At 51.6% G+C, this 27173-nt stretch overlaps 3 protein-coding genes across 15 annotated transcripts; 2 read left to right on the top strand and 1 right to left on the bottom strand.

Annotated features, from left to right (window-relative positions):
- The first annotated feature begins 76 nt into the window (after positions 1–76).
- Positions 77–11305, top strand: GLB1L (galactosidase beta 1 like). Of its 5 annotated transcripts, none has more exons than XR_014016435.1 (18): positions 77–198; positions 1582–1668; positions 1850–2016; positions 2244–2394; positions 2883–2943; positions 6738–6832; positions 6931–7105; positions 7194–7252; positions 7356–7477; positions 7587–7627; positions 7825–7943; positions 8341–8415; positions 8535–8624; positions 8755–8868; positions 9157–9288; positions 9986–10201; positions 10363–10722; positions 11173–11305. XR_014016435.1 is itself a non-coding variant. In XM_081241618.1 (18 exons), the coding sequence occupies exons 3-18, from the start codon at positions 1600–1602 to the stop codon at positions 10624–10626; spliced, it is 1950 nt and encodes a 649-aa protein (XP_081097744.1). In that variant the 5' UTR covers positions 77–198; positions 1031–1083; positions 1364–1599; the 3' UTR covers positions 10627–10791. The 5 variants fall into 5 exon arrangements, 4 of the variants coding, with proteins under 4 accessions (XP_081097744.1, XP_081097743.1, XP_081097745.1 ...); XM_081241618.1 differs by lacking the exon at positions 11173–11305 and adding an exon at positions 1031–1083 and having other exon boundaries at positions 1364–1668; positions 10363–10791; XM_081241617.1 differs by lacking the exon at positions 11173–11305 and having other exon boundaries at positions 10363–10791.
- ANKZF1 (ankyrin repeat and zinc finger peptidyl tRNA hydrolase 1) lies at positions 10739–17262 on the bottom strand. Its single transcript, XM_081241621.1, is given in 20 exon segments — positions 10739–11008; positions 11010–11032; positions 11035–11071; positions 11299–11384; positions 11514–11519; positions 11523–11663; positions 11795–11943; positions 12049–12180; positions 12183–12465; positions 12468–12481; positions 13162–13308; positions 13505–13733; positions 14340–14487; positions 14581–14693; positions 15089–15178; positions 15182–15282; positions 15406–15508; positions 15730–15842; positions 16738–16887; positions 17155–17262. Coding segments are annotated over 20 exon segments (2130 nt in total). The 5' UTR covers positions 17159–17262; the 3' UTR covers positions 10739–10947.
- A 222-nt stretch (positions 17263–17484) lies between these two features.
- ATG9A (autophagy related 9A) lies at positions 17485–27039 on the top strand. 9 transcript variants are annotated; one of them, XM_081243297.1, is made up of 16 exons: positions 17485–17648; positions 18636–18690; positions 19108–19239; positions 19361–19404; positions 20228–20292; positions 21082–21243; positions 21432–21573; positions 21812–22560; positions 22641–22794; positions 22900–23079; positions 23487–23735; positions 23937–24115; positions 24217–24334; positions 25117–25339; positions 25534–25679; positions 25966–27039. In XM_081243297.1, exons 3-16 carry the CDS (start codon positions 19137–19139, stop codon positions 25969–25971), a joined length of 2520 nt encoding a protein of 839 aa, XP_081099423.1. In that variant the 5' UTR covers positions 17485–17648; positions 18636–18690; positions 19108–19136; the 3' UTR covers positions 25972–27039. The 9 variants fall into 9 exon arrangements, with proteins under 9 accessions (XP_081099423.1, XP_081099422.1, XP_081099424.1 ...); XM_081243296.1 differs by having other exon boundaries at positions 18633–18690; XM_081243298.1 differs by having other exon boundaries at positions 17485–17659; positions 18633–18690.
- Positions 27040–27173: the final 134 nt, after the last annotated feature.

Raw genomic sequence — 27173 nt, 5'->3', positions numbered from 1 at the left:
GGCACCCAGACGATGTGGGGGCGTGGAGCTGAGAGGCCCGGTGCTGGCTAGGCCTGGGGGAGGGCGGGTCCCAGGACCCGAGTGAGGGTTCCACACCTGGCCTTCAGTAGGAGTCAAGACGCAGGCACCTACGCCAAAAGGGAACAAAGCCGGGCTCGGCCCGAGGCCCCCCAGGACCTCCATCTCCCAATGCCAGAGGTAGGAGGCGTCATACCTCCCGCGCACTGGGTAGCCAGCTGCGGTCCAGCCCGAGGTGGATGCTGAGAGGGGCGGGTGCTGGCGGCCTGGACCCCTGGAGCTCCGATGAGTACAACCTTGAGGGCTCTGGCCTGTATCCCATTACCATAGTCTCAGTAGTTAAGAGCTCAGGCTCTTGAACCAGACTAGGGTCTGAATCCTGTCTTAATAGCCTATTAGCTGTGTGACCCGGACAAGTTACTTAACCTCTGGGAGGCTCACTTTCCCTCACTGTAAAATAGGTATAATAGTACCTAAGGTTAAGTGCATGAACTGTGAGGCCAGACTGCCTTGTTTAAATCCCAGCTCTACTAAACTAGTTGTGTGACATTGAACAGGCTACTTAATATTTGTATCCTTCAACCTCCTCATCAGTAAAATGGAAATGATAATCATCTGCCTCATAGAGTTGTTTGAAGATTAAATGAGAGGTAAAGTGCTTAGCACAGTATTTGACACATAGCCCTCAGCAGTGTCAATAAGCAGAAATTAATAATAATATTATCCTGGACCTCACATCCCAGGCTTGGGACTGTGAAGGCAGGTGTAATGGAAATTCACAAATTCCCAAGCCTTGGAACCAAGCAGTTGTCCTTGACGTCTCTTGCCTAAGCAGGCAGGGATAAATTGGAAAGGGGTGCACATCCAAAGAAAATAGCATGGCCTAGATGGTCTCTTTTGTTGAAGCAGCAAAGGACTCTCCAGGAAAAAGATCCCTCTTGTAATCTGGTCCCCCCCACCCCCTTTCCTCTGGTTTCCCTTGGTTCTGAACCTGTTTCTGACATTCATCTAGATTTAACCTGCTATGTGCCGGGCCCTGTGATAGAAGCAGAGGGTTCAGGATGGGTAAGACTCTCCCCGCCCTCAGGGGGCTCAGTGTAGTAGAGCATTGCTTCTCAATCTTTATTTATTTGGCTGCACTGGTCTTAGTTGCGGCATGTGGGCTCTTAGTTGTGGCATGCGGGATCTAGTGCATTGGGAGCACAGAGTCTTACCCACTGGACCACCAGGGAAATCCCTGCTTCTCAATCTTGAGTTTGCTTAGGAGCACCTGGAAAACTCGTCAAAATACAAAATCTGATTCTATAGGTTTGAGGTAGGATCTGAGACTCTGCATTTCTAACAGGCTCCCAGGTGATGCTGGTGAAGCTGGCTCATGAACTGCACTTTGAGTAGCAAGATGTAGAGGATTTTACAAACTAGTAGAGTAGCGGGTAGCTGCAGGCTGTAGACAAAGTCCAGACTAATTCGCCTGGCAACTTGAGGTGGTCTCCGCCCACTTGCCCGCTGAGGTTCCCTCCCAGGAACCCGCCACGTGACCGTCGGACCACCGTCTCTGACTAGAAGAGCCCCGAAAGCGCCATGGCTCCCAAGAAGCTGCTCTGCCTTCCCTCCCTGCTGCGGCCACTCCTGACGCTGCTGCTGCCCCGGGTAGGATGAGAGTATCGAACCACCCGGCTGGGTGCGGGGAGGCAGGATCAGATCTGGCGGAGGGGAGAACGAAAGTGAAAACAACAGAATACTGGGAAGGGCTAGTTCCATCTCCTCTGCTCTTGGCAGACGCTGACCCCCGACTCCAGACCACTGCTGAGCACCGTCTCTCCCCTTGCAGGCAGACACTCGGTCGTTTGTAGTGGATCGGGATCATGACAGATTCCTCCTGGACGGGGCCCCGTTCCGCTACGTGTCTGGCAGCCTGCACTACTTTCGGGTACCGCGGGTGCTTTGGGCAGACCGGCTTTTCAAGATGCGAATGAGTGGCCTCAACGCCGTACAGTTGTAAGAAGTGCTCCCGGGAGCCATGGAAGGGTGGGATTTACTCTTCCTACCACCCCCTTAAGAAGGGGATCAGGACAGGAAGACTGGCTGCGTATGAGAGGGGGTGGGAAAGGGTGGGCCAGGACCTCCTTCCAACAGCTTCCTGGAGATTCCCTGCAAGGCCTGAGCCCATAGGCCTCCCCAGCATCTCCCTGCCTTGGGCCCTTGTTAACCTCTTTCTTTCTCAGTTATGTGCCCTGGAACTACCACGAGCCAGAGCCTGGGGTCTATAACTTTAATGCCAGCCGTGACCTCTTTGCATTTCTGAAAGAGGCAACTTTAGCGAACCTGTTGGTCATACTGAGACCAGGACCTTACATCTGTGCAGAGTGGGAGATGGTGAGTTAGTTGGAGAATGGATAGAAGCAAAGCCTCCCAAGTGCGGTTCCCAGGCTACTCACATCTGCCCCCACTCTAGGGTCACTTCCATCACTATACTCAACTTCCTCCCTTCTTACCTCCCCTACTCCACTCCCAGACAACAAAGCCCAGTCCCTTTTTTTTTTTTGGCTGCGTTGGGGCTTTGTTGCTGCATGGGCTTTCTCTAGTTGCAGTGAGCAGGGCTACTTTTCTTTGTGGTGTGCGGGCTTCTCATTGCAATGGCTTCTCTTGTTGTGGAGCACAGGCTCTTGGAGCGCAGGCTTCAGTGGTTGTGGCATGCAGGTTCAGTAGTTGTGGCACATGGGCTTAGTTGCTCTGCAGCATGTGGGATCTTCAAGGACCAGGGCTCGAACCCATGTCACCTGCATTGGCAGGCGGATTCTTAACCACTGCGCCACCAGGGAAGTCCCTCACTCACTTCTCTGTTGTCTTTATGTTTGTCTCAGGGAGGTCTCCCAGCCTGGTTGCTTCGAAAACCTAAAATTCATCTGAGAACCTCAGATCCAGGTGAGTTGAGAAAAAAAAGACTTGACACAGAAAAAAGCAAAGGACAACAACAAAATGGGTCATTTGAGTGCCCAAAACAGAGATCATTCATTCAAATATTTACTGTTTTCATCATGCCCAGCAGAATGCTAGGAACTGGGAGACCAGACAGACCCAGTCTGGAAGAAACATTAATTTAAAAAAAACCCAAACTTATAAGATTATTTAAAAATACTACACAAGAAAATAGACAAGGAGTTGAGATAGTGAATAACAGGGCCTCTTTTAGGTAGGAAGGCCAGAAAAGGCTTTCCTGAGAAGATGACATTTCAGTTACTCTAGGGAAGGGAAAACACCGGTCATATGAAGAGTGAGGTGAGAACGACCAGGTAGAGGGAATGATGTATTTTTTTAAATTAATTAATTCATTTATTTTTGGCCACGCCTCAGGGCTTGTAGGATCTTAGTTCCCAGACCAGGGATTGAATGGGCCCTCGGCAGTGAGAGTGCGAAGTCCTAACCACTGGACCTCCAGGGAGTTCCTGGATATGGTATCTTTTAAGGCCCAGAGATAGGAAAGAACATGGCATGGCTGAGGCCAGCATGGCTGGAGCACAGTGGGTAAGGGAGAGTAGTATGACAAGAAATTGTAGATAGATAGGGACTGTTAATGTGGGATCGTACAGGCCACTGTAAGCGGTTTGCATTTTATTATAAGCACAGTAGAAAGTCATTGAAAGAGTTTCACCAGAATTATCTGATTCGTTTTTAGATTACATTAGCCTGGATGTGGAAAATGGATTGAGGGGTGCAAGGGTAGAGGTGGAGAAACTTAACTGGGAGACTATGATTGTAGCTGAGGAGAGAGATGATGGCTCCTGGACTGTGATAGTGGTGGAAATAGAAAGAAGAGAGCAGAACTGAGCTAAAGGTTGGAGATAAAAGTCACCAGGACTCTACTGACAGATTTTGATGAGATTGACAGATTTTGATGGGGGGGTGGGGGCAGTGTGGATAGAATGAGGAAAGAAAGGAATCAAGTTTCTGGCCAGTCAAGATGGTGGTGCCACTTATTGACTTAGGGAAGATAGAGAAGACAAGGGGTGGTAAAAGAACAACTTTTGGGGAAGAAACACTGGTTCTGTTCTGGTCATGTTAAATTTTTATCACTCAAGGGAGGATATTAAGTAAGCAATAGGATATGTGAATGTGGAGCTTAGGAGGAGGTCTGAGCGAGAGGTGTAAATTTGGGAGTCATCAGTGTAAAGGTGGCATTTAAATCCATGTGTACTGAGACATCACCTAGGGAAAGAGCATGAGAAAGAAAAGATGAGATGCCCAATATTTCAAGGTGTTTGGATTTCATTTCAGGTGCAAGTAGGAAGTCATCAGAGCAGGGAATAATTCTATCTGCTTTACACCTTTTAAAAAGTTTACTGTTTTAAAAAGGTCAAAATTCCTTATATCTGCTGGGGACTCTCCAGGTGCTGTTTCACTTCTTAGGGTGCTGGAGAGCTTTATGCCACTTATAGCATTTCCGAAACTCAATTGACTATGAAATACATTTAAAATGATGAAGTATTGATGGAAAAACAACATGCAGTCTGTTTTTCTCAAGAAAACAAGTGACCTCTTCATTGCTGAATCCATGGTGATGTCGCAGATCTTATCCCCCTTGACCAGTCAGCAGCATTCAGCCCAGTTGATCACTTTGTCCTTTGAAATACTCTTCTCACTGTTTCCATGATACCACACTTATTTGGTCCCTGCCCCTCCCCCTACAATCTTTCCGACCACTCCTTCTCACTCTCTTACTGATCCTTCTCCATTTCCCTTTCCACTAAATGCTGGGGTGTGTCAGGGCTCAGTCCTTGGACACTTCTCTTTTCGATATATATTTACTCCCTTTATGATCTCATTCATTTGCATGGCTTTAAATTCCATCTGATAGCTAATGATCCTGAAATATGTATCTCCAGTCAGGACCTTCCCTTGGCTTCCAAAACCATATATCCAACTGCCTACTTGACTTCTGCATTTGGAGGTCTAAAAGGCATACTGATACAGCTAAGTTCCTTCCAAACCAGCTATTCATACACCCTCCCTGTCTCAGTTAATGGCAAGTCCATTTTCCAATTGATCGGGCTAAACACTGTGGTGGAATTTTTCACACCTTTCTCTCAGGCCCCTCATTCAGTCCGTCAGGAAATCCTGTCAGCTTCACCCTCAAAATATATTGAATTCAATTACTTTTCATCGCCCCCACTGCCACCACCCTGGTCCAAACCACCTCTCTCAGCTGGATTACTTTAATACCTTCCTAACTGGTTTCCCTTCTTTGCCCCTCCCCCATGTAGTCTATTCTTAATTCAGCAGTGTGATCCTCTTAAAATATAAGTTTAAATATATATTTTAGATCATGTCATTTCTCTGTCTAAACCTCTCCAGTAGGTTCTCAACTCATTCAGAATACGAACCATGGATTCCTTAAAATGGTCTATTAGGTCCTACCTAATTGGCCCAGTCACCTCCCTGACACCCACTCTTCTCCCCATTGTTCATGCTGGCTTCTCTGCTGTTCCTGTCTTGAGGCCTTTGCACGTGGTACTGCCTCTATCTTCCTGCAGAATGACCTCGCTGACGCCTTCCCTGGGCCACCCTCTAAAATTTAAACTCCCTTCGCCCCACCATTTTATATCCTCCTTCCCTGCTTAATTTTTTCTCCTTGGCATTAACACGCTACATATTTTACCTGATTATTTAATTCACTGCCTCCCTCACTGGAAAGGAAATTCCACAAGGACAGAGATCTTTGTCCATTTTGTTCCATTCTGTATCCCTAACACCTAGAACACTGCTTAGTGCATAGTGAGCACCCATAAATACCTGTTGAATGAGAGTTAATGTATGCTTGGACTAAAGGAGGCAAAACAACCTGGGCCTCCTTTATACAGAACACAAAATGTAAAGGAATTAAATGTTTTAAGAATATAAAAATACCCTCTAAAATATCTTTTGTTGACTCCACCTTTGAGAGTCCGCTATCTGCTAAGCACTGTCCTCAGTGACAGGGATGCAGCAAATGATCTTGACAGACAAGGTTCCTGCTCACTAGTGGGGGAGACCAACAGGAAACAATCACAGAAATAAATGCTTAATTATAAGTTGTTAAGCACACGAAAGGGAAGTATGAGGTCATGTGAGAGTGTGTAACAGGGGGATCTACCCTCATCTAGGATATCAGAGGTTTCCTTGGGGAAGTGGAGTTTAAGGCCTGAAGCCTGAGTTGGAGTTGCTTAGGTGAGGAGGCAGAGGTCATGCATGAGTCTTCTGAGGGTGAGTCAACAGAAATCACCAATAGGAGTTGAGAATTTAAGGCATGATACCTAGTATAATGATCTTTCATTTGATGACTTAAATCTCCTGGACTGTCAGTTACATCAGGGTGCAGGTCAGATACTCTACACTTTTGTAAACTCCCATGCTACTCCATAGCAATCTCAAGTATATATGATTACATAATAACAGCTCCGCTTGATGTGTTTTAACATTTTTCTTACATTTAAAAAATGAATTTACAAGAAATGCTGCTTTGTTTCCTATGCTCAAATTTCATTGCCGTGCAACTATACAAGTGCTTAGGGTTCAAAGATTCTCCTGACAAGTCACTGCTTCCCAGACACAGCTGTGGACAAGTGGGATGCAAAGTGCAGCCCAGAGTTCAGGCAGCACTGAAGTTGCTAGCACTGATGCTAGGGGTGGGGGCTGCAGAGGTGGTGGTGCCCTGGTGAGCAGATCACTGCCCCTTCCTTTAGACTTCCTTGCCGCAGTGGACTCCTGGTTCAAGGTCTTGCTGCCCAAGATACATCCATGGCTCTACCACAATGGGGGCAACATCATTAGCATTCAGGTACAAGTGGAAAGTTGACTGGGCTAGGGGAAGGAGGTGCCGGTGTCCTTAATTTCTCCACCTCATAGCTGACCTCCACTTTGCCTTTCCCCTGGCAGGTGGAGAACGAATACGGTAGCCACAGGGCCTGCGACGTGAGCTACATGAGACACCTGGCTGGGCTCTTCCGTGCACTGCTTGGAGACAAGATCCTGCTCTTCACCACAGATGTCCCTGAAGGCCTCAAATGTGGCTCCCTCCAGGGACTCTATACCACTGTAGATTTTGGCCCAGGTCTCCTGAGCAAGGGTTCGGAGTGAAGTCTGGGGAAGGGGCACCTGTTCCATGTTGCTTATCTTTCACCTTGGCCTCCTCTCTGCAGCTGACAACATGACCAAAATCTTTGCCCTGCTCCGGAAGTATGAGCCCCGCGGGCCACTGGTGAGGAGCCTGAGGGGAGGGCGATCAAAGCAGGTGTCAGCGTGGGAAATGGGTTCAGCTCGGTTCCCATCTGGCTCACAGCTCCTTTCCCTTCACGCTGTAGGTGAACTCTGAGTACTACACAGGCTGGCTGGATTACTGGGGCCAGAATCACTCCACGCGCTCCGTACCAGCTGTAACCAAAGGACTAGAGAACATGCTAAAGTTGGGAGCCAGTGTGAACATGTAACTGGAGACACCGGGGCCAGCATGACTCTGTAACTGGGTGCTGGGGGTGAAGGTTAAGATTCAGTGGGTCAGCTTTTACCTTTCCCCCTGCTCTCCCCCACTTTAGGTACATGTTCCATGGAGGTACCAACTCTGGATACTGGAGTGGTGAGTCCAGGTGGTCCCTGGGGTGGCAGCAGGGAGGCAGCAAGGAATCAGAATTCGCGGGCTGCACGGATTAGGGCTCTAGAAGCTGGGTATGGCCACTGCTGCCCCTGCTGACAGCAAAATTCTCTGCATGCGTTTCTTTGCTTAGTGCCTATCACCTGAAAGATATATTGAATTAATTACATTGGTTTGACCAGGTGCTGATGAGAAGGGACGCTTTCTTCCAATTACTACCAGCTACGACTACGATGCACCCATATCTGAAGCAGGGGACCCCACACCTAAGCTTTTTGCTATTCAAAATGTCATCAGCAAGGTGCCCCACCACTTCATTAAGCACCAAAGGCTTTTATTAATTTGGGGGGAGGGAGTACCCAAATGGTTGTAAAGGGATCCCATCAATCAGTGGTTGTTGTCTGGGCCAGAGAGCCCTCTGAGCACCCTATGGCAGCATTTCTCACCCACCCAAATGGGATTCCCTGGGGGGAGAGAGAGAGAGAGAGAGAGACACACACACACACACACACACACACTCACTCTCTCTCTCTCTCTCTCTCTCTCTCTCTCTCTCTCTCTCTCTCTCTAAAATTACAGAATCTTCATGACCCCTGGAGCCCTTCCCTGGACCCCCAGTTAAGAACCCTGCACTAGGGTCTTGGAATAGGGGTTCTTTGTGTGGTTTTCCTATGGCTCCTGAGAGAATGTGGGCTCAGTTCCAGGAAGTTCCCTTGGGACCTTTACCTCCCCCCAGCCCCAAGATGATGCTTGGACCTTTGAGCCTACACCTGGTAAGCTTCTCTCCATTACTCTCTAATTCTACCCCTTTATTCTCTAAATAGCCCAGCCTGTCCTACCCTCTATTCTGAAAGTTCCCTCATATTCTGATACTTTCCCCTTACTCTAACAGGATGGGAATTTGCTGGCTTTCCTAGACTTCCTATGCCCCCAAGGGCCCATCCGTTCAATCCTGCCAATGACCTTTGAGGCTGTCAACCAGGTAAAGCATAATCCCCCATCCGGTGGGTATGGCAACAGCTATACCAAGGGTTCCCTCAGCTATGCATCTTCCCTACAGTATCCTTTCTCCTCTCTCAGCACAGCTTATAAACTTATTCTTACACACCCAGGACCATGGGTATATGTTGTACCGGACCTATCTGACCCATACTGTTTCTGAGCCAACACAATTCTGGGTGCCAAACAACGGAGTCCATGACCGTGCCTACGTGATGGTGGATGGGGTGAGAACCTAATACCAGGCTATCTCTGAGCCCATTTCCTCTCCTCCCCAGCACACTTTAGTCTTAAGTTTCCCATATCTGCCTTTTCCCACTGCCTGCTCACATTTGAGGGGATAAGCTGGGATGAGGAAGAGTTTGACTAAGGATATGTTTCCATTATGAATGGATAAGTGACAGAAGGGCTACATTCTCTTTGCCCTCTAAATCAGTGTCCTAATGTGGCTTCCTGTGTGGTGGCCACAGGCTAGATGCTGAGCTCCTCCCTTTCACAGATACTCTTATCCACAGGTGTTTCAGGGTGTTTTGGAACGAAACATGAAACACAACCTATTTTTGACGGGGAAAAAGGGGGCCAAACTGGATGTCTTGCTGGAGAACATGGGGAGGCTCAGTTTCGGGTCTAACAGCAGTGACTTCAAGGTGAGGTAGCTATGCCCACTCCCTTGCCCCCATACTTTTTTTTCTTTTTTCATTTTTTAAATTATTTATTGATTTATTTGGCTGCACCAGGCCTTACTTGCTGCATGTGGGATCTTTGTTGCGGCACGCGGGATCTTTTTTAGTTGCAGCATGCAGAATCTTTAATCGTGGCATGCGGGATTTAGTTCCCTGACCAGGGATTGAACCCAGGCCCCCTGCATTGGGAGCGCACAGTCTTAACCACTGGACCACCAGGGAATTCCCACCCCCCAATATTCTTATTGACCGAACTCCCTTGGAAAGATAGGGGCCTAATGGAAGATAAACAAGAGCTATGTCCTGGGCTTCCCTGGTGGCGCAGTGGTTTAGAGTCTGCCTGCCGATGCAGGGAACACGGGTTCGTGCCCCGGTCCGGGAAGATCCCGCATGCCACGGAGCAGCTGGGCCCGTGAGCCATGGCTGCTGAGCCTGCGCATCCGGAGCCTGTGCTCCGCAACGGGAGAGGCCACAACGGTGAGAGGCCCACGTACCGCAAAAAAAAAAAAAAAAAAAAAAGCTATGTCCTTAGGGCTTAGACAGCAAAGTAGCAGCTTGTGGGGATCTGGACATGGCCACTAGCTGCATCCCAGGGCTTGAGTAGGGATAGTTTGGCCTTAGAACTTAGAGAATGATGAACTTTCATTTGCCTTCTTTACAGGGCCTATTGGAGCCACCAATTCTGGGGCAAACAGTCCTTACCCAGTGGCTGATGTTCCCTCTGAAAGTTGATAATCTTGTAAAGTCGTGGTTTCCCAACCAGTTGCTGAAAAGCTCACATCCTCAAACTCCCTCTGGCCCCACCTTCTACACTACAACCTTCCCAGTTTTAGACTCAGGCGGGGACACATCTCTCTTTCTACCTGGATGGACCAAGGTATTGCTGATGGTGAGGGTGGGGCTGGGGAGTAGGGTGGTAAGAGAGGAAAATCATGGGAGGGAGAGCAGAAATTATTCCTCTGGTTGGAAACCCCAAAGGGGATAATTCTACCCCTTTGAGAGCTGATCCTTTATATTCCTCTCCTTCCTCCTCCCCAGGGCCAAGCCTGGATCAATGGGTTTAACCTGGGCCGCTACTGGACAAAGGGGGGGCCACAACAGACTCTCTACGTGCCAAGACCCCTGCTGTTTCCTAGGGGAGCCCTCAACAAAATCACGTTGCTGGAGCTAGAAAACGTGCCTCTTCAGCCTCAAATCCAATTCCTGGATAGGCCTATCCTCAATAGCATTATGCATAAGACATGTATCTATCTCCTCTCAGCTGAAAGTGCCTCTGAACCAATGGAGTTAAGTGGGCACTGAAAGAAAGGTAACCCTTGGACCTGGGACATGGAGTGGGCAGGATCCCTTGGTGCTAGCCATGGTGACCATAAGGAAACAAAGGCCACAGGTCTGAATGTAAGTACAAGTACAGTTTCCTTGCCAAACTTTATTGTGATTAAAATTCCAGAGACAGTACCAGCTCCACACACCTCTATGGCCCTGTCTTTGCCCTGGTTCCTGAACGTCCCTCACCCCAATCTTCCAAATACTCTCTGGTTTCGTGGGGAAGAAGAAACCTAGGGCCAGTGTGTATGTGCCCTCTCAGAGCCTAGAGCTGGCCCCAGGTGGAGCTGTGAGAGATCAGGAAGAGGGCTTCCCAGCCCGACAGCGATGATCCTGGAGGCAGCGTGTGGAGCGGAAAGAAGTCAAAGTAGTGAAAGGGAATATGAGGCCTTGGAGGGATGTCCCACAGCTCCAGTGGCATCTGAACAAGAGGAAGAAAAATGGCTGGAGAGGTGTCCCAGAAACTTTCTAATCCAAGCCTTCCCTATCCCTCCTCCTGCCACTTCTGTTTTTATTCCAAAGGTTCCCAGATCATCTCAAATCCCTTCAACAGCCTTTCTGAGCACTGAGCGGGCACGCGTTCTACTTGTCCCGAATGGCCTCTAACTCATCACAACCTACCCACTCATGCCCACCCCCTCTACGTACCGAATGCTGATGATGGCAGGGTCGGGGACCTGAGGGGTAGGGGCTCCCAAACGGGCAGCCAGTCGGCGCTCTGCAGCCAGAGCTCCCTGAGGGGAAGAGAAGTTGTGTTAAGGACAAGGCCCCAGTGGTGGAGAGGGTACCCAGGAAGTGATGCTGCACACCGAATCAGACCTCTAAGGAAGTGTTAGTGGGGAAGAAAGAACCTCCAGCCTCGCCTTCTCTCAGTCGCTGAGGGCGGCAAATCCCCGCTGCTCTTCTTGCTCCCACTGCTGCTCCTGCCGGTGCCGGTGCCGCCGGGCTGCCTTCTGCTCCCTTTTCTGAATGGCCTGCCGCGCCTCCATTTCTTCTGTCAGTGGCCCTGGCACCTGGAGGATTTCCGGGAAGGTATAAGGTAAGACCTATACAAACTATCCTTGGTAAAACTGTAAGAAAATAGAAAAGATCTAGCCAGGATCTCTGATGCCTTCCCACTCTGCTGCTTCCTCTTCCAGCTGACCTGAGCTGTGCTGTAATCATAAGCATCTGGATCCTTCTCCATGAAGCTCCGGAACTCATCACGTGTTGATTTGTCAGCTGCAACTGTGTACAGTGGCCGGGTCCGGGAGTCCCTAGGTGCGAAAACCCAAAAAATGAGTTCAACATCACCTGCCACCGGCTCCTCCCAACATCATCCAAGCAGACCAGGGGAAACACTGCCAAGTAGCTGGTGCCAAGATCATCGTCAGGAGGGGTCGGCACGAGGGCCCTTACCTACCGAGCCTCTCCCAGCTGTGGCAGCTGCGTGCAGGAAGGTCAAGCCACCAGAGCCCAAGGGGGCACTGAGCAGAGACAGAACTCCAGGGTCTAGGGGGCTGGCAGCTAGCTGGAGCTTCAGCATCCCCCATCTCCAGCTCGGCAAGCAGCCAAAAGCACATGCCAGAGCTCCAGCTGACCAGGGGACTTGGCCTCATCTGGGGAAGGCCCCAAAGGGGCTGACTCTGAAAAGGCCTCATCTTCTTGAGGTTGCTGGGAAAGAGTCATTTGCGCCCCAGCCTCCAGGTCTTGGTTTCTCTCCCTCTTATTCCTTCTTCTCCTCCTCTGCTTGGGCAATACCTCAAATTCACGAAGATCCAGCATCCCCAGTGTCACCTCTACTAGCTCCAACTGTACCTGGGAGCCATCCTCTCTCCCTCTGACTCTGAACCTAGGGAAAAATTTGCTATGTTAGATCCATCTCAGGAATAAGCAGAGAGTAGGAGGCTGTGGGCTGCCCCAGATGCATAAGAATGTACACAGAGAGATAATCCAGATCACTCGAAATAAAATTGTTTGTATTTTGTCACCCAAGATAAAGTAGCCCATCAAGAGCTGAAGCCATTAGTATCACATGCAGAGATGAGGCTCGCAGCCCAGACAAGGACAGGCCCAGAAGAAGCTATGCAGGGACAAGAGTCCCTGGACATTCCCATGACAGCCTCAGGGTGGTGCACAACAGAGGAAAGCACGAGCAGTGACAGCCACGCAGGCCAACAGTCTGCAGCGAGGCAAGCAGCCCTTAGCCCAAAACCAGAGCATCCAAGAAGGCAGGTAAATTATGTAAGATCCACACAGCACACATTCAAGCATCGACTTCATGCTAAGACTTTTCAAAGTACTAGAGATAACGTCAATGAACAGAAGAGATGATAGATTTGGAAAAGTCACAAAACGTGTAATTGCTACCACATACCCCACACTATAAACAGACCTGTGTGCGTGTGTGTAGTATGTAAGGGTTTACCTATAAATAGGGAAGTGAATAAGTTATGACAGTAGGGGATTTGCCACTGCAGTTCTAGGACAGACCCCGAGAGAGATTTGACAATTGCCAGATGGTGCTCAAACCCCGTTTGGGAGCTTCCTCATTCCACCCGAGTGCCTCATTTTCATCACTGCGGACCTTTCTTTCTTCCTCAGTGGCCTTCCTTTCTCTCATTGTCTTCCAGTGTGTCTGAGGTAAATCCAACCTGACTGTCTCCCGGGGGTCTTCTCCTGCCATAAAACAAAAGATGGTTCTCAAATTTAGCTGAGGAGAAGCCAGCCCATCTTCATTTCTCTCAATGAAGATGCCATCAGACTGCAGTACGAGGGCTAGAAAATCATCTGGATGCACAAATGAGAAGCCGAGGCTTGGGCTGGGAGGTATGGGAAGGTCTAGGGAGTCTGGGGATCTGGACAGAAGGCTCACCGTGGACATGCAAAGTGGTCAGCTTACGGAGCACACACTGTAGCTCTCGGAAGGTGGGTCTGCGGGTAGCGAGGGGGATATCCCAAAGTTGGGGATCCCCACGCTGCAGGGGAGCCTCACGGCCTCCGAAGAACAAGGACCTGCCAGAGCGGGGTACACGCATCAGTATCATCCCAGCCTTCTCCAGCACCTTAGCACCGTCTGGCCCTGCCAGCAGGTCATGAACATCCTAGAGAAGAAAGTAACTCAGCCCTGCATCTCCTCACTTGCTACTTTTAAATCTCCAACCAAAAAATGACCCACAGATCATGTGTAGGGAGTGGGAGGTAGAAGATAACGGAGGGGGCTTTCCTGGTGGCAGAGTGGTTAAGAATCCGCTTGCCAATGCAGGGGACACAGGTTCGAGCCCTGGTCCGGGAAGATCCCACATGCCGCAGAGCAACTAAGCCCGTGCACCACAACTACTGAGGCTGCACTCCAGAGCCCTCGTGCCACAACTACTTAAGCCCATATGCCTAGAGCCCGTGTTCTGAAACAAGAGAAGCCACCGCAATGAGAAGCCCGCGTACCGCAACAAAGAGTAGCCCCCGCTCGTCGCAACTAGAGAAAGCCCACGCGCAGCAATGAAGACCCAATGCAGCCAAAAAGAAAGAAAGAAGATAATGGGAGAATGACAGGACTAAGACTCGTGGGCATTCACCCCATTCTACCTTCATCTACCCAAAAATAACCAAGACGGAGGATACAGGAGCCAGCCTCCCTACTGTAACATTTAATCAGTTGAGAGGGAAAAAGTGTGGATTAGAGGAGCACCAGATCTGGACACTTAACTCACCTTATATAGCATGTCTTCACTGTAGCGCCTCAGGTTGGCTCCAGCAGAGCGGGAAGCCGCACCCCGGGCATCCCAAAGCCCCTGGGCTGTGCCCCACTTGGCCCGCACTGTGTAGCGTTGAAAGGTCTTGTGTGTCAACACTTCTTGTCTGTAGACAGCACAGACTCAGTACTGGAAACCAGCTGGTACTCCCAGGCTACCAGGATCCATTCCATCCTTACCCCATGCAGCACCCTCTCACCCTTGGAAAACAGCACCAGCAAAGTGCCCAGCGGCAGCCATGAACACCACGCAGTCCCTGGGACCCCCGCTTTGCAGGTTCTGTAGCAGCAGTTCTGCTTCTCCTGGGGGCACCTGGATGACGGAGCAGCAGCACAAACATATCTGTGTCACTTACTGACAGCAAGAAATAAGTGCCAATGCAAAGTGCTTCACGTGCATCATCTCTTTTAATACAACTTATTTGTCTCCGTTTTACAAATAAGAAAATTTGAGGCTTGTGGAGGTAGTCAAGATCAAGTGGTAGAACCACGATTCAAACCTCGAATGGTCTATTTCCAAACTTGATTCCATTACACTTGGCCCTTCTGAGACTCAAGCCAGTTCAATCCAAGACTGTGCTGTCAAGGGTAATACCCACCCCCAACAGGAAGGAAGGGAAGAAGTGAGACATGGACTGTGCTGAAGGGAAATCTAGGCTGAGTGTACAGAAGGCTGGAGTTGACCATACAACCTGTGCTGGCACTTGCCTGGCGAGGGCCTAGGACACAGCAACAGGCATAAAGAAACTGGCCCTGGGCATTTTGGAAAAGAACCCGATGTGGGTGGAAGCCTCGGGGTCAGTTAGGCTTCTCGAACTCAGCCCTCTCCTCATCCAGTATCTGCAAGTCCTCCTCACTGGCTGAGTCCGAGTCTCCTGATCCTGAGATGCTGGAAAGATCTCCTGAGAACAACATGAGATACGCAAGTTTGGTGCCCCATCTTTGACCTTTCCTCAAGCTCCTAAACTAGGGTCTTTCTCCATCCTCATGACCTATCCCCACACAGGTCTCCCAACAGTCAAAACCTGTGGAGCTCTGCTTTTCAAAGTCCAGGGCAGACAGGAGAGGCTTGTCCTTGAGATGCTGCTTTAGGTTAAACCGATGCCAGTCAAGCTTATAATGTTCCCTCTAGTTGGAGGCAAAGAAAGAAGCACAGTGTGGAAGCATGACCCAGCCTGGCCTTCTATGGTATCCAAGACCTCTAACAGAACTCCAGGAAGTATGACCAGGTAACACTAACTTTCTTAGTTAAAACATGGAACTTTATTCATTAAAGACAAATGTCTACCTCTCCCCACCCACCATTACACCTCTGCTTCCACCATTTAGCTCTGTACCTGGTCTTTTACCTGTTCCTGGTGGTTCTGGAAGGTCTGGTCACAGGTTGAACAAAACAACTTCTCTGAAATATCCAGAGGACCCTGGAGTGGTTTTCTTTCTGGGCTTATTCTCTCCCCTGAACCTAAATAAGGAGAGGGTAAACAGAGGAAGAAAAGGAGCCTAAATCCACAGTATCTAGGATTACATTCAGTGTCTGATGTACAAAGCAGAGGAGGATACAAAAAGAGATGGCATGTCCTTGCCTTCAAGGAATTTACAATCTAGTAATAATGAAGCGAACTGCACAGCAATTACTTTATACAATAAATATGCTTCTGAAAAGATGTACGTAAAATGAATATAAATCAAACATTGTATGTAAATTAACCAAAGGGATTGTTTAGAGAAATCATAGAAAATGATTTCTGGTAAGGTTAAAATTCTTTTTAACTGTGCAAAAATCACTTCCCAAATGCCACTTTTTAAGCTTATATTTCCAATTACAGTGTGCAGTTTGTTTTTTAAAAAGGTACAAGAGAAACAGCCAAACTAAAGCTGTATGAAACCAAGAGTAAGTTGTTTTATATTCAGCAAGAAGGAATGATTTGATTGGAATAGTTAAATTTGGACTATGTCAAGGAATTTTGAAGTGTTTTTGCAGGCAGTGGTGGTAACGTGATGAGGCATAAACAATGGCAAGAGATTTGTTTGGAGACAATTCAGGAGCCTGTTCTAGAAATCCAGAGATCGAGTGAATTTTTTTTTGACCAAAATATAGACTTTAATTTTACACGTACAAATGTTGCCTTAAATTCATAACAGTTAAGAAACATATACACAAACTTCAGCTTAAAAGGAAAAGTAAAAAACAAACACTCTGCAGTTGGGGTTTGATAAATTTTATCCAGTAGAAGGAGATGTCAACAAGGGCTCCTAAGCTGGGAAACACCAATAAGAATGTGTTCCCTGAAGGCGCAATAAGCTCCAAAGAGCCCTGTCACGTCCCTCACGGGTCCATCCCAAACCTTCCCAGATACCTGGACAGGAAATCTGCAGAGCCTGGGCCAGAGCCTCCCCGGGAGCGTGGCTCACCAGGCGCAGGCCCTGAAGGACCGGAGTACCTGCCTTGAGGTCAAACAGGGAGACCGATACAGAAGCCTGGGCTGCAGCTGGAGCGGGGGACATGGCTGAGCAGAAAGGCGGTTAAGAAACAGAGCTCCCCAAAGCAAGATCCTGTGCCGCGTCTCCCGCCAGCATGACTTGGTCTCCCCCACGCCGCAAGGCACCACGGCCCTCACCCTGGTGACAGGGGTTAGTTAATACGTGACCCCAGCCCGCTTTCTCACACCACCCAGTCTCGGACCACACAAGAGTGAAATGGCGCATTCAGCAACCAAATCCAGTCCAACAGAATTAAAATCACTGAGGTTCCTTAACCAACCGCTCCTCATTACCCATGCGACGACCTCCAGCAGTGACTAAACCGCGTGAACTCGTCCCCGCCCTCAGAAGCTGCCCCAAAGGTCCCGGGGAAGCGGAGTGACAGCCGTCTACAGTTCGAAGCACGGATTTCTACAAAAGCACAACAATCTCGTCACTACGGGGCAGCAAAGAGGACAAAAGGCCTCGCCCGCACCTGAACCCCTCCCCACGTAGAGCGCACAATTGGTCCCCTGACTTCCAAGGCCCGCCTCTAGCCTTTAATCCCGCCCCAGACGCCGAGATTGGCCGTCGTGTCTCCACCCGTCATGTTCATTGGTCAGGCTGACTGCGGGTGACAGTGAGTGGCAGACGCCGGGCCTACTGCTCCGGGTCCGGCTGAGCCCAGTGGAGCCGACGGAGACCCTGGAATCACTCGGGTCACCGTCCCTGAGGTGAAACGCGAGACCGGATACCGAAATCTCACGGCCCGGGTCGGGCCTGGCCAGGGGTGCCCTCGGAGCCCTAAGTGAGCCCGCGGCGAGTAACGGGGGAAGGGGCGCCGCGGGCGGGGCGGGGGCGCGCAGCCGGAATGTTTTGATAGCGGGGGCGTGCGGACGGGGGCGCGCGCGAGCGACGGGGCCGCGCGCAGGGTTGTCCGCTGTTGGGAGCCGAGCCTTTGGCCGGGGGCCGGGCGATCTGGGGGCGCGCTGGGCTCGGGTCGTGGCAGCTGGGTGTAGGGAGGCAACCCAGCCCACCTGCGGGTATCGGCTGTCGGACTGGATCGATTCCTCCAACGTTCGCAGGAACCCCTGAGTCCAGGCCCGGCTGGCAGGGGGTCTATGGGCCCTGGGTCTACACTGACCCAGTAAGTGGTGAGTTCCCTGAGGGCTTGGTCAGCTTAGGACCCAGGGTTCTCACTAGCCCAGGGAATCCCACCGGGGCCTGGCTGGGCAGGGCTCCACAGCCTCGGGGTCTGCACTGACTGGTTGAGTGCCACCTAGATCATGCCTAGCTCCAGGACCAAGGCAACCCACAGTTCACCGAGGATCTGGGTCTACACTGCCCCAATCAGTATATCCCATCCAGGAACTTTGCCTGCCTGCTGGGCCTTTGGGGCTAGGGAAGCAAGGGAAGGAGTTGACCAGAAAGGTCCTCTTTAGAAAAGACTCTCTTCTTGGCTTTTGGGTTTGGGGCTTTGTGGACCCTGAACGGTCCATCTAATTTCTGAGGCCGAAGTGGGGCAATGGAGAAACAGTCCAGCCCTGTAGAGACTCAGTCTCCACGGGTTCATTAAGACACTTCTTGGGACCCTAGAGTTGAATGAGTGGCCGTGTATAATACAACCAGAGGAAGTACGCATAGCCCTAGGCTGGAAGGGTGCCTCTCTCCCACTGCAGCCTCCCTGCTCCTTGCCTGGCCGCCCCTGAGTGTGGGCGTGGGGGGGTGGTAGGGTTGGGTTTATTGCTGTTCCCACTCCCCACTCTCCGGGGCCTGACACCTTCTCCTCCAGCAGCTGCAGAGCCAGGGCATCGAGGGCTGGAGTGGAGCAGACACTGCCCATGGAGCTGGTAGGGCCATGTGCTTATCTCAAACCTCTGTTTACAAAGTGCTTCCAAACTGCTAGTCTCTTGGGAGACCAAGGTTTCTCTAGGAGGGGAGGGGGAGGACCCCTTCTCTCCAGTGAATAGAAGATGAAGCAGACCCCCCACAGGGCCAGAATCTGCCTTCAGGCCAGCAAGGCCTCGGTAGACACTCGATAAAGGCTCTGGGAATGACTGACCTCATTGGTCAGTGAGGGCCTCCCAAGCCCTGAGCTTGCTGCTCTCCGTGGGTTACTGCTCTTTCTCTGCCTTTGATCCAAGAAGACTGGTAGTGGAGACCAAGCCCAGGATTCCTTCTCACTCACTTCTGGTCTAGTAGGTAGGGGAGAAGATGAACAGCACCAGGGGTCTGAACCTGGGTCTCTCCTTCCTCATTACCCACAGGTGGACAAGGTGGACAGGGGGCGGTGGTGATGGCGCAGTTTGACACTGAATACCAGCGCCTAGAGGCCTCCTACAGCGATTCACCCCCCGGGGAGGAGGACCTGTTGGTGCATGTCCCTGAGGGGAGCAAGTGTGAGTTCCTGGACATGACGGCCAGAGCTGGGGCCTGGGGGGAGAATTGGTGGAGGAACACTGAGGGAGCAGGGGCTTCCACTTCTTCAGGGCTCTGACGTCTCTGCTTCTGTACCCACAGCACCTTGGCACCACATCGAAAACCTTGATCTCTTCTTCTCTCGAATATCCTTTGTGTCTCTGTGTTGGAGCTCTGGGACCTTTAGCCCCTCTCTAAGCCAGGCCCCTGATGAGAAGTCGGTGTGGGTATGGTTCTAATCCTTTTCAGGCACCTTGAGCCTGAAAGAGGCTAGAGAAATAATGATCATTATAAATAATGATACCTCACATTTATCAAGAGCTATGTGCCTTGCATTTTGTAGTGTTGGTTTATAAGGAACCTCTCTAAGCGTGATTCTCCTTTTTGATGGTGTGCTAATAACCATAATAATTAATGTCATTTGACTTATTCTGTGTCACTTCTGTGTTAAATACCTTATATGCACTATCTCAGACCTAATAATCCTACAAGGCAGGTGCTATTATTCCCAACACACCACTACAGACAAAAGCTTAGAGAGGTTAAGTAACTTGGCCAAAGTTACACAGCTCAGGTATGTGGCACCAAAGTCTGTACTTTTTTTTTTTTTTAATTTTTTAATTTTTTAATGCCGTGTTGGGTCTTCATTTCTGTGCGGGCTTTCTCTAGTTGTGGCAACCAGGGGCTACTCTTTGTTGCGGTGCACGTACTTCTCATTGTGGTGGCTTCTCTTGTTGCAGAGCACAGGCTCTAGGAGCATGGGCTTCAGTAGTTGTGGCTCACGGGCTCTAGAGCTCAGGCTCAGTAGTTGTGGTGCACGGGCTTAGTTCCATGTGGGATCTTCCCGGACTAGGGATCGAACTCATGTCCCCTGCATTAGCAGGCAGATTCTTAACCACTGTGCCACCAGGGAAGTCCCTGTGCTCTTAATTGCTGTCTATACAGACCACTTTTTCTTAACAATTACACGTTTATAATCTACACCAGAAGAATGGCTTCACTTGTATGCTCATCGGGGAGATCTTTGAGCTCATGTAAGTATAAGAAGAGATGGACGACGTGGTGAAGGAATACATTTCAGTGTTTCCTCTCTTCGAGCTCAACGCCTGGCCCAAACCGCCAATGCAAGTCAGTCCTAGGCTCAAAACTCTGCAAACATTTCTAGTTTAAGGACTGGGTGTGACACCGTTTTACAGCCTTATCTTTTTTAATCTCGCTTATAAGGAAAGCTTTCCAAGTCCTGTCTCTTCCACAAAGAGAAGTCAGACTTGATCATTTCATCAGAGCTCCAGTGGAATGGGCATGGTTCAGGCAGGAGGTGCCAGCCACTTACTTGAGAAAAATGTCTCTGTTCTGCCTTGGTTGCACCTTAGGCCTGCTGCTGAGTAGAGAGCCTGCTAGGAGGGAGGAGCCATATAGCTTTGCCAAATGTCAAGGGGTTGCGAAACCTTCCCTCCGTAAGCAAAGAGTTCAAATCCGCAAAGGGCTTCTAATTACCATCTCAAAAGGAAATCAGGTACTGGGGACCACAGACCACAATTTAAGACCTTTGAAAGAGTCCAGCGACTGGCGGCAGAGATTACTATGAGGTAGAAAAGCAGGCTGATTCTGTGGTGCCTGAGGCTAAGAGCAAAAAACAGGAGCTGGCTTGGGTCCCCTGGGGCCAAGCAGTAGAGAGAGCCCACGGGGAGTTCTCCAGCCCATTTCCCCAGAGGCTGCTCCCTAATCTTGGTCTGGGGCTTCCAGACTCTGCCTTGTTCCCATGTTATTTCGCTGGTATCTCTCTGACTCTCGGGCTGCGCCCTCTCTGCCCAACTCCCCAGGCAGTTCCTCTTTGTGGTTGCGTTCACCACCTTCCTGGTCAGCTGTGTGGACTACGACATCCTATTTGCCAACAAGATGGTGAACCACAGTCTTCACCCTACCGAGCCTGTCAAGGTTACTCTGCCAGATGCCTTTTTGCCTGCCCAAGTCTGTAGTGCCAGGTAAGTGCTGCAGTTCAGAGGGCACCAGAGCCTGTTGTTCAGCCAGCAGGTGGGGAATGGAGTGGAGTGTGAGGCAGTGACATTCCCCAGAACACAGGCTCAGGCTCAGCCTCTCCAAATCCTTCAGGACAGCAGCATGTCTGCCAAGGCTCCTCAAGGGCCACTCCTCCCCTTCTTTTCCCCACCAGGATTCAGGAAAATGGCTCCCTTATCACCATCCTCGTCATTGCTGGTGTCTTCTGGGTTCACCGGCTCATCAAGTTCATCTATAACATTTGCTGCTACTGGGAGATCCACTCCTTCTACCTGCATGCTCTGCGCATCCCCATGGTGAGACTGGGAAGTTGGGCAGTTACAACCACAGGCCAGGACGTCTTCTGCAGCTTGGGAAGTCGGGGGGAGGGGGTGTATTCCCGGGCATCGGGCAGCCTCACCCGTCCTTGGCAGATCAAGGAGCATCCGGTTAAAGGCTCCACTCAGAGGACCCCTGAGCCTCACAGCTCATGCAGGGCAAGGGGCCGAGGCAACCACCCCACCTTCCATCCCTCGTCTCTTCCCCACCCCATAGTCTGCGCTTCCGTACTGCACGTGGCAAGAAGTACAGGCCCGGATCGTGCAGACCCAGAAAGAGCACCAGATCTGCATCCACAAGCGTGAGCTCACAGAGCTGGACATCTACCACCGCATCCTCCGTTTCCAGAACTACATGGTGGCCCTGGTTAACAAATCCCTCCTGCCTCTGCGCTTCCGCCTGCCCGGTCTCGGGGAGGTTGTCTTCTTCACTCGGGGCCTCAAGTACAACTTCGAGCTGATCCTCTTTTGGGGACCTGGCTCTCTGTTTCTCAATGAATGGAGCCTCAAGGCTGAGTACAAACGTGGGGGACAACGGCTCGAGCTGGCCCAGCGTCTCAGCAACCGCATCCTGTGGATTGGCATCGCCAACTTCCTGCTGTGCCCCCTCATCCTCATCTGGCAGATCCTCTATGCCTTTTTCAGTTATGCCGAGGTGCTGAAGCGGGAGCCGGGAGCCCTGGGAGCACGTTGCTGGTCGCTCTACGGCCGCTGCTACCTCCGCCACTTCAACGAGCTGGAGCACGAGCTACAGTCCCGCCTCAACCGAGGCTACAAGCCCGCATCCAAGTACATGAATTGCTTCTTGTCCCCTCTGCTGACACTGCTGGCCAAGAACTGCGCCTTCTTTGCTGGCTCCATCCTGGCCGTGCTTATTGCCCTCACCATCTACGACGAAGATGTGTTGGCTGTGGAACACGTCCTCACCACTGTCACGCTCCTGGGGGTCACCGTGACCGTGTGCAGGTGGGCCCGGGGAGCAGGTGGGAGCAAGCCAACTAGCATTCCCGGGGGCTTATGTCTCACCATGACCCTGATCCCACTAGGTCCTTTATTCCGGACCAGCACATGGTGTTCTGCCCTGAGCAGCTGCTCCGCGTGATCCTCGCTCACATCCACTACATGCCTGACCACTGGCAGGGTAATGCCCACCGCTCGCAGACCCGGGACGAGTTTGCCCAGCTCTTCCAGTACAAGGCAGTGAGTGGAGTTGGAGTTAGGGCCTGCTAGAGACTGGCTGATAGCCTGGTGGCGAGGGCTGGGCTCCCTCCTGCTCTCTTGTGACCCTGATCCCTTCCCTTTTAGGTGTTCATCCTGGAGGAGTTACTGAGCCCCATTGTCACACCCCTCATCCTCATCTTCTGCCTGCGCCCACGGGCCCTGGAGATTATAGACTTCTTCCGCAATTTCACCGTGGAGGTCGTTGGTGTTGGAGATACCTGCTCCTTCGCTCAGATGGATGTTCGCCAGCATGGGCACCCCCAGGTATTAGGAAAGGAGGGAGGGGGGCAGTTGGCCAGAGGTGATGCCGGCATATACAGTGTCTTTGGGCAAACTGCAAAAAGGCACCCTTCTGAGCCAACAAATCACAAAAAGGCAGCCCTGCCTTGGGGCAACCCTGTACCAGGGCACACAGTGCTTTGTAAACAGGAGCCTGGGCTCGATCATAACCTTAAACTTGCACCCTTGGCCAAGCTCCCCGAAAGGCACAAACCAAGCAGCTAGCCTGGCATGTGGCCACTCATGGGGTGGGCACCAGGGCCCCTGGACAAGATACAGCAGTGCATTGTGGTCTCTGTCCTCCAGGGGCAAGGCCTCCCCACTAGTAGGAAAGGTACAAAAAGGGTTCCTGTAAGGAGACAGTCCTGCTCACTGCAGCCTCCCTTGTACAGTGGCTATCCGGTGGGCAGACGGAGGCCTCAGTGTACCAGCAAGCCGAGGATGGGAAGACAGAGTTGTCACTCATGCACTTTGCCATCACCAACCCTGGCTGGCAGCCACCACGTGAGAGCACGGCCTTCCTAGGTTTCCTCAAGGAGCAAGTTCAGCGGGACGGAGCAGCTGCAGGCCTTGCCCAAGGGGGTCTGCTCCCGGAAAATGCCCTCTTTACGTCCATCCAATCCTTACAATCTGAGTCCGAGGTGCGTTCCTAGGGACTGGGAGATGACAGGAAGAGTGGACTCCAGGACCTGGGACATGGGACGTGCGCATGGGGCGGAAGGGCCTACCGGGTCAGTTTCCTCCTGTCCAGTCTGTGCCACTGGGCCCTGATGTGCAGAATACTGGGGGACTCAGAGGCCTCCCTATGCCCTGAGCATTCTACCCACCCTTTTCTTTCATAGCCACTGAGCCTTATTGCAAATGTGGTAGCCGGCTCATCCTGCCGGGGCCCCCCGCTGCCCAGAGACCTGCAGGGCTCCAGGCACAGGGCTGAAGTCGCCTCTGCCCTGCGCTCCTTCTCCCCTCTGCAGCCTGGTCACGCTCCCACAGGCCGGGCTCCCAGCACCATGACAGGCTCTGGGTGAGTAGAGGTGGGCCATGAGAGGAGGGCATGGCAGTAGCCCCCAGCAATTTGTGTGGGTCTCAGAAATGTTGATGACTGCTGTCTGTGCTGGGGGGCAGGGTGGATGCCAGGACAGCCAGCTCCGGGAGCAGTGTGTGGGAAGGACAGCTGCAGAGCCTGGTGCTGTCGGAATATGCATCCACTGAGATGAGCCTGCATGCCCTCTATATGCACCAGGTGAGTGGGCTGGAAGGGGCAGGGTCGTAGAACCAAGGTGGCAGCTGAAAACAGAATAGAGGGTTTTAGATGTGAAGCACGACCTGGGTTCAAATCTCTTCTCTGCCATTTACCTGCTCTGCAACCTCCATTCCCACATATATCCCCTTCCTATCCTTTTTAGCCTAGCTTACTTTCACCCAGGGCTTTTCCGCACTTGTGGTTTCCCCTGCCAAGAGTCTACTTCCCTGACATATCCACAGGGCTCCCTCCTCATTCAAGTATGCTCTTTCTTTGAGACCACCTCTGGCCACCCTGAGTAAAAGCCTCCCCTGCCTACCCTCCTGAACCTTCCTGTTCTGTTTTTCTCTCCATAGCCTTTAGCACCATGGGACATTGTATTTTTCCCTTATTTATTTGTTTATTATCTATCCTTCCCCACTTCCCCCAAGTATATAAGCCCCACAGGGGGTGGAATTTTTGTCTATTTTGTTCACTGCTGTATCCCTAGCACCTAAAAGAGTTCCTGGTACTTAGATTCACAACCAATTTGTTCCAGAATCAAATGACTGGGGAAAACGAGAGCTATTACAATCTGTGCACAGGCTTGTTCCAGGGATCTGCTGAGAATTTAACCTGTAAGATATCATGTGTCTGTTACACATTGTTAACACATCAGATACTCTGGGTCAGTGATTCTAGGTGAGGCAGTCTAAATGGGAACTGGCCGATACCATGGTGGAAGGTAGCTATTTCAGACAGATATTCTTCTGTCCCCAACTAATGAATCCCCCACTTCTCAGCTCCACAAGCAGCAGGCCCAGGCTGAACCTGAGCGGCATGTGTGGCACCGCCGGGAGAGTGATGAGAGTGGGGAGAGTGCCCCCGAAGAGGGGGGAGAGGGTGCCCGGGGCCCCCAGCCTATCCCCCGCTCCGCCAGCTATCCCTGTGCTGCACCCCGACCTGGAGCTCCTGAGACCACTGCCCTGCATGGGGGCTTCCAGAGGCGCTACGGAGGCATCACAGGTATCCACTGGGAAGGACACAGAGTCTTCAGGGAAGGGTGGTCCTTCTGGGGCCTCTAGGGGATGAAAGAAGTCAGAGGGACCAGACCCAAGGAGACTAATCCCTCCCCCACACCTCCACCTACCCCAAAAAGCCCCAGAACCCTTCTCGCTCCTGTTTGTGTTCATTCTAAGAGTATTTACTTGTATCTTTAGATCCTGGAACAGTGCCCCGGGCTCCCTCTCACTTCTCTCGGCTGCCCCTTGGAGGATGGGCTGAAGATGGGCAGTCAGCATCAAGGCACCCAGAGCCCGTGCCCGAAGAGGGCTCAGAGGATGAGCTTCCCCCTCAGGTGCACAAGGTAAGGGCTTCAAGACCCAAAAACAACTGCCAGAAGCAGTAACTTCCAGGCTGAGGTTAAAGCTTCTCATGTGAAGGGAGGTGGGCCTCTCAGGCAGAGATACTGCAACTTCCCCACCAAAGTACACTTCCTTTTCTTCCCTCACCTACTGTGAAATCCAGGACTTGATTTTTCCTTTGCTTACCTCCTCAAGAATCAAGTTTTCCGTTTCCTTTATCTCCAGGCTTCTGTTGCGTAAGCAGATAGCTGAAGACTATCTCCATTACCAACCCTTTTCTCTCCACAGGTATAGACGAGGCTGAGGAGGGTCCCTATGCCCCAGGATGGAGGCCACCGTTGCCCTGCCATCCCATCCGCCTGCCACGGAGGGCTCCTCTGAGTGTTGCCTGGCTCCACGCGTGTGGTGTTTGTGTGTCTGTGCCTGGCCAAGGAAGGTGCCAATGCTGGGCTCGCCACGGCCCCAGGAGAGAGATTGGGGGCCTAGGAACCGGGGCACACAGGACTCTAGCCTCATCCCCAGGATATCCCTTGGCTCAGAGTGTGGTGCTAGAAACTGGTCCCCAGCCCAGCCCCAGTACTGCCACCTTTGCACCCACCCCTGCAAGTCTCCAGAGGACTGCCCACCACAGAAGCTGCCAAGCAGGGAGAACCTGTGCCAACTGTGGAGTGGGGAGGTGGGGCCTGGACCCTCAACCTCTGCAGCCGTTCTCCCCGCACCCTGAACAGATGAGCAGCTCAGGCTGTGGACCTTACCTCACCCCCAGTTCTCTCCCAGTGCTGCAGCCTGCTTACCTCTCCCCTGCTTCCTGCACATCACTGGCATGTGTGCCACTTGCTCCTGTTCTGTTCGCTCGTTCCCCTTCTGTTCAGCTTTTGCTTTGTCTTGGTGTGGAGGCTTTAGCTCCTAGCTCCCCTCATGCTATCTTTTGACACTAAGAAGGAAGTTTCTAAATTGCAGGAGCAGGATGGAAATTCTTTGCTGCCCTCTCCAACTTTTAAGATGGGCCCCCCGGGAGACTGAGGCCTTCCTGGCCCCTATTGCTGCTTATTGTACCCCCACCCCCAGCCACCTGCACATGGGATGGACAGGGCTGGAAGTGTGCCCTCGACTGGCTCCGTACCAGCAAGAGAGCTCTGGCCTACATCCCACTGGCCCTTGAGGGGGATGGAGGGGCGACAGGACGGCTTCGCTTTGGGCTGCCGCATTGCATGCTGGGACCCAGCTCCTTCCCTCCGCTCCACCCCTCACGCAGCTGCGGTCCGCTGCGGGTGAGCGGTGAACTACGCTGCCCGAACTTAACAGCGGAGTGGGGTGGGGACCGTGTACAGCTTGACAACCCTTAATAAAGAAGGGACTTTGACCAGGTCGCGGCTTGTTGTCTCGAGTGGCCAAGGTTCTGGGGGCAAGCGGGGTGTGGGGTGTGTGTGACCCACCCAGGTGGCTGGGGACCGGGTCGGCCCTGTGGGAAAGCTGGCCGATGCGATCGCTTGGGT

This window comes from Mesoplodon bidens (genome assembly GCF_964165515.1).
Source record: "Mesoplodon bidens genome assembly, chromosome: 8".
Lineage (NCBI taxonomy): Eukaryota > Metazoa > Chordata > Mammalia > Artiodactyla > Ziphiidae > Mesoplodon > Mesoplodon bidens.
The sequence above is the reverse complement of the archived record's forward strand: the minus strand, read 5'-3'. Positions and strand labels throughout refer to the sequence as shown.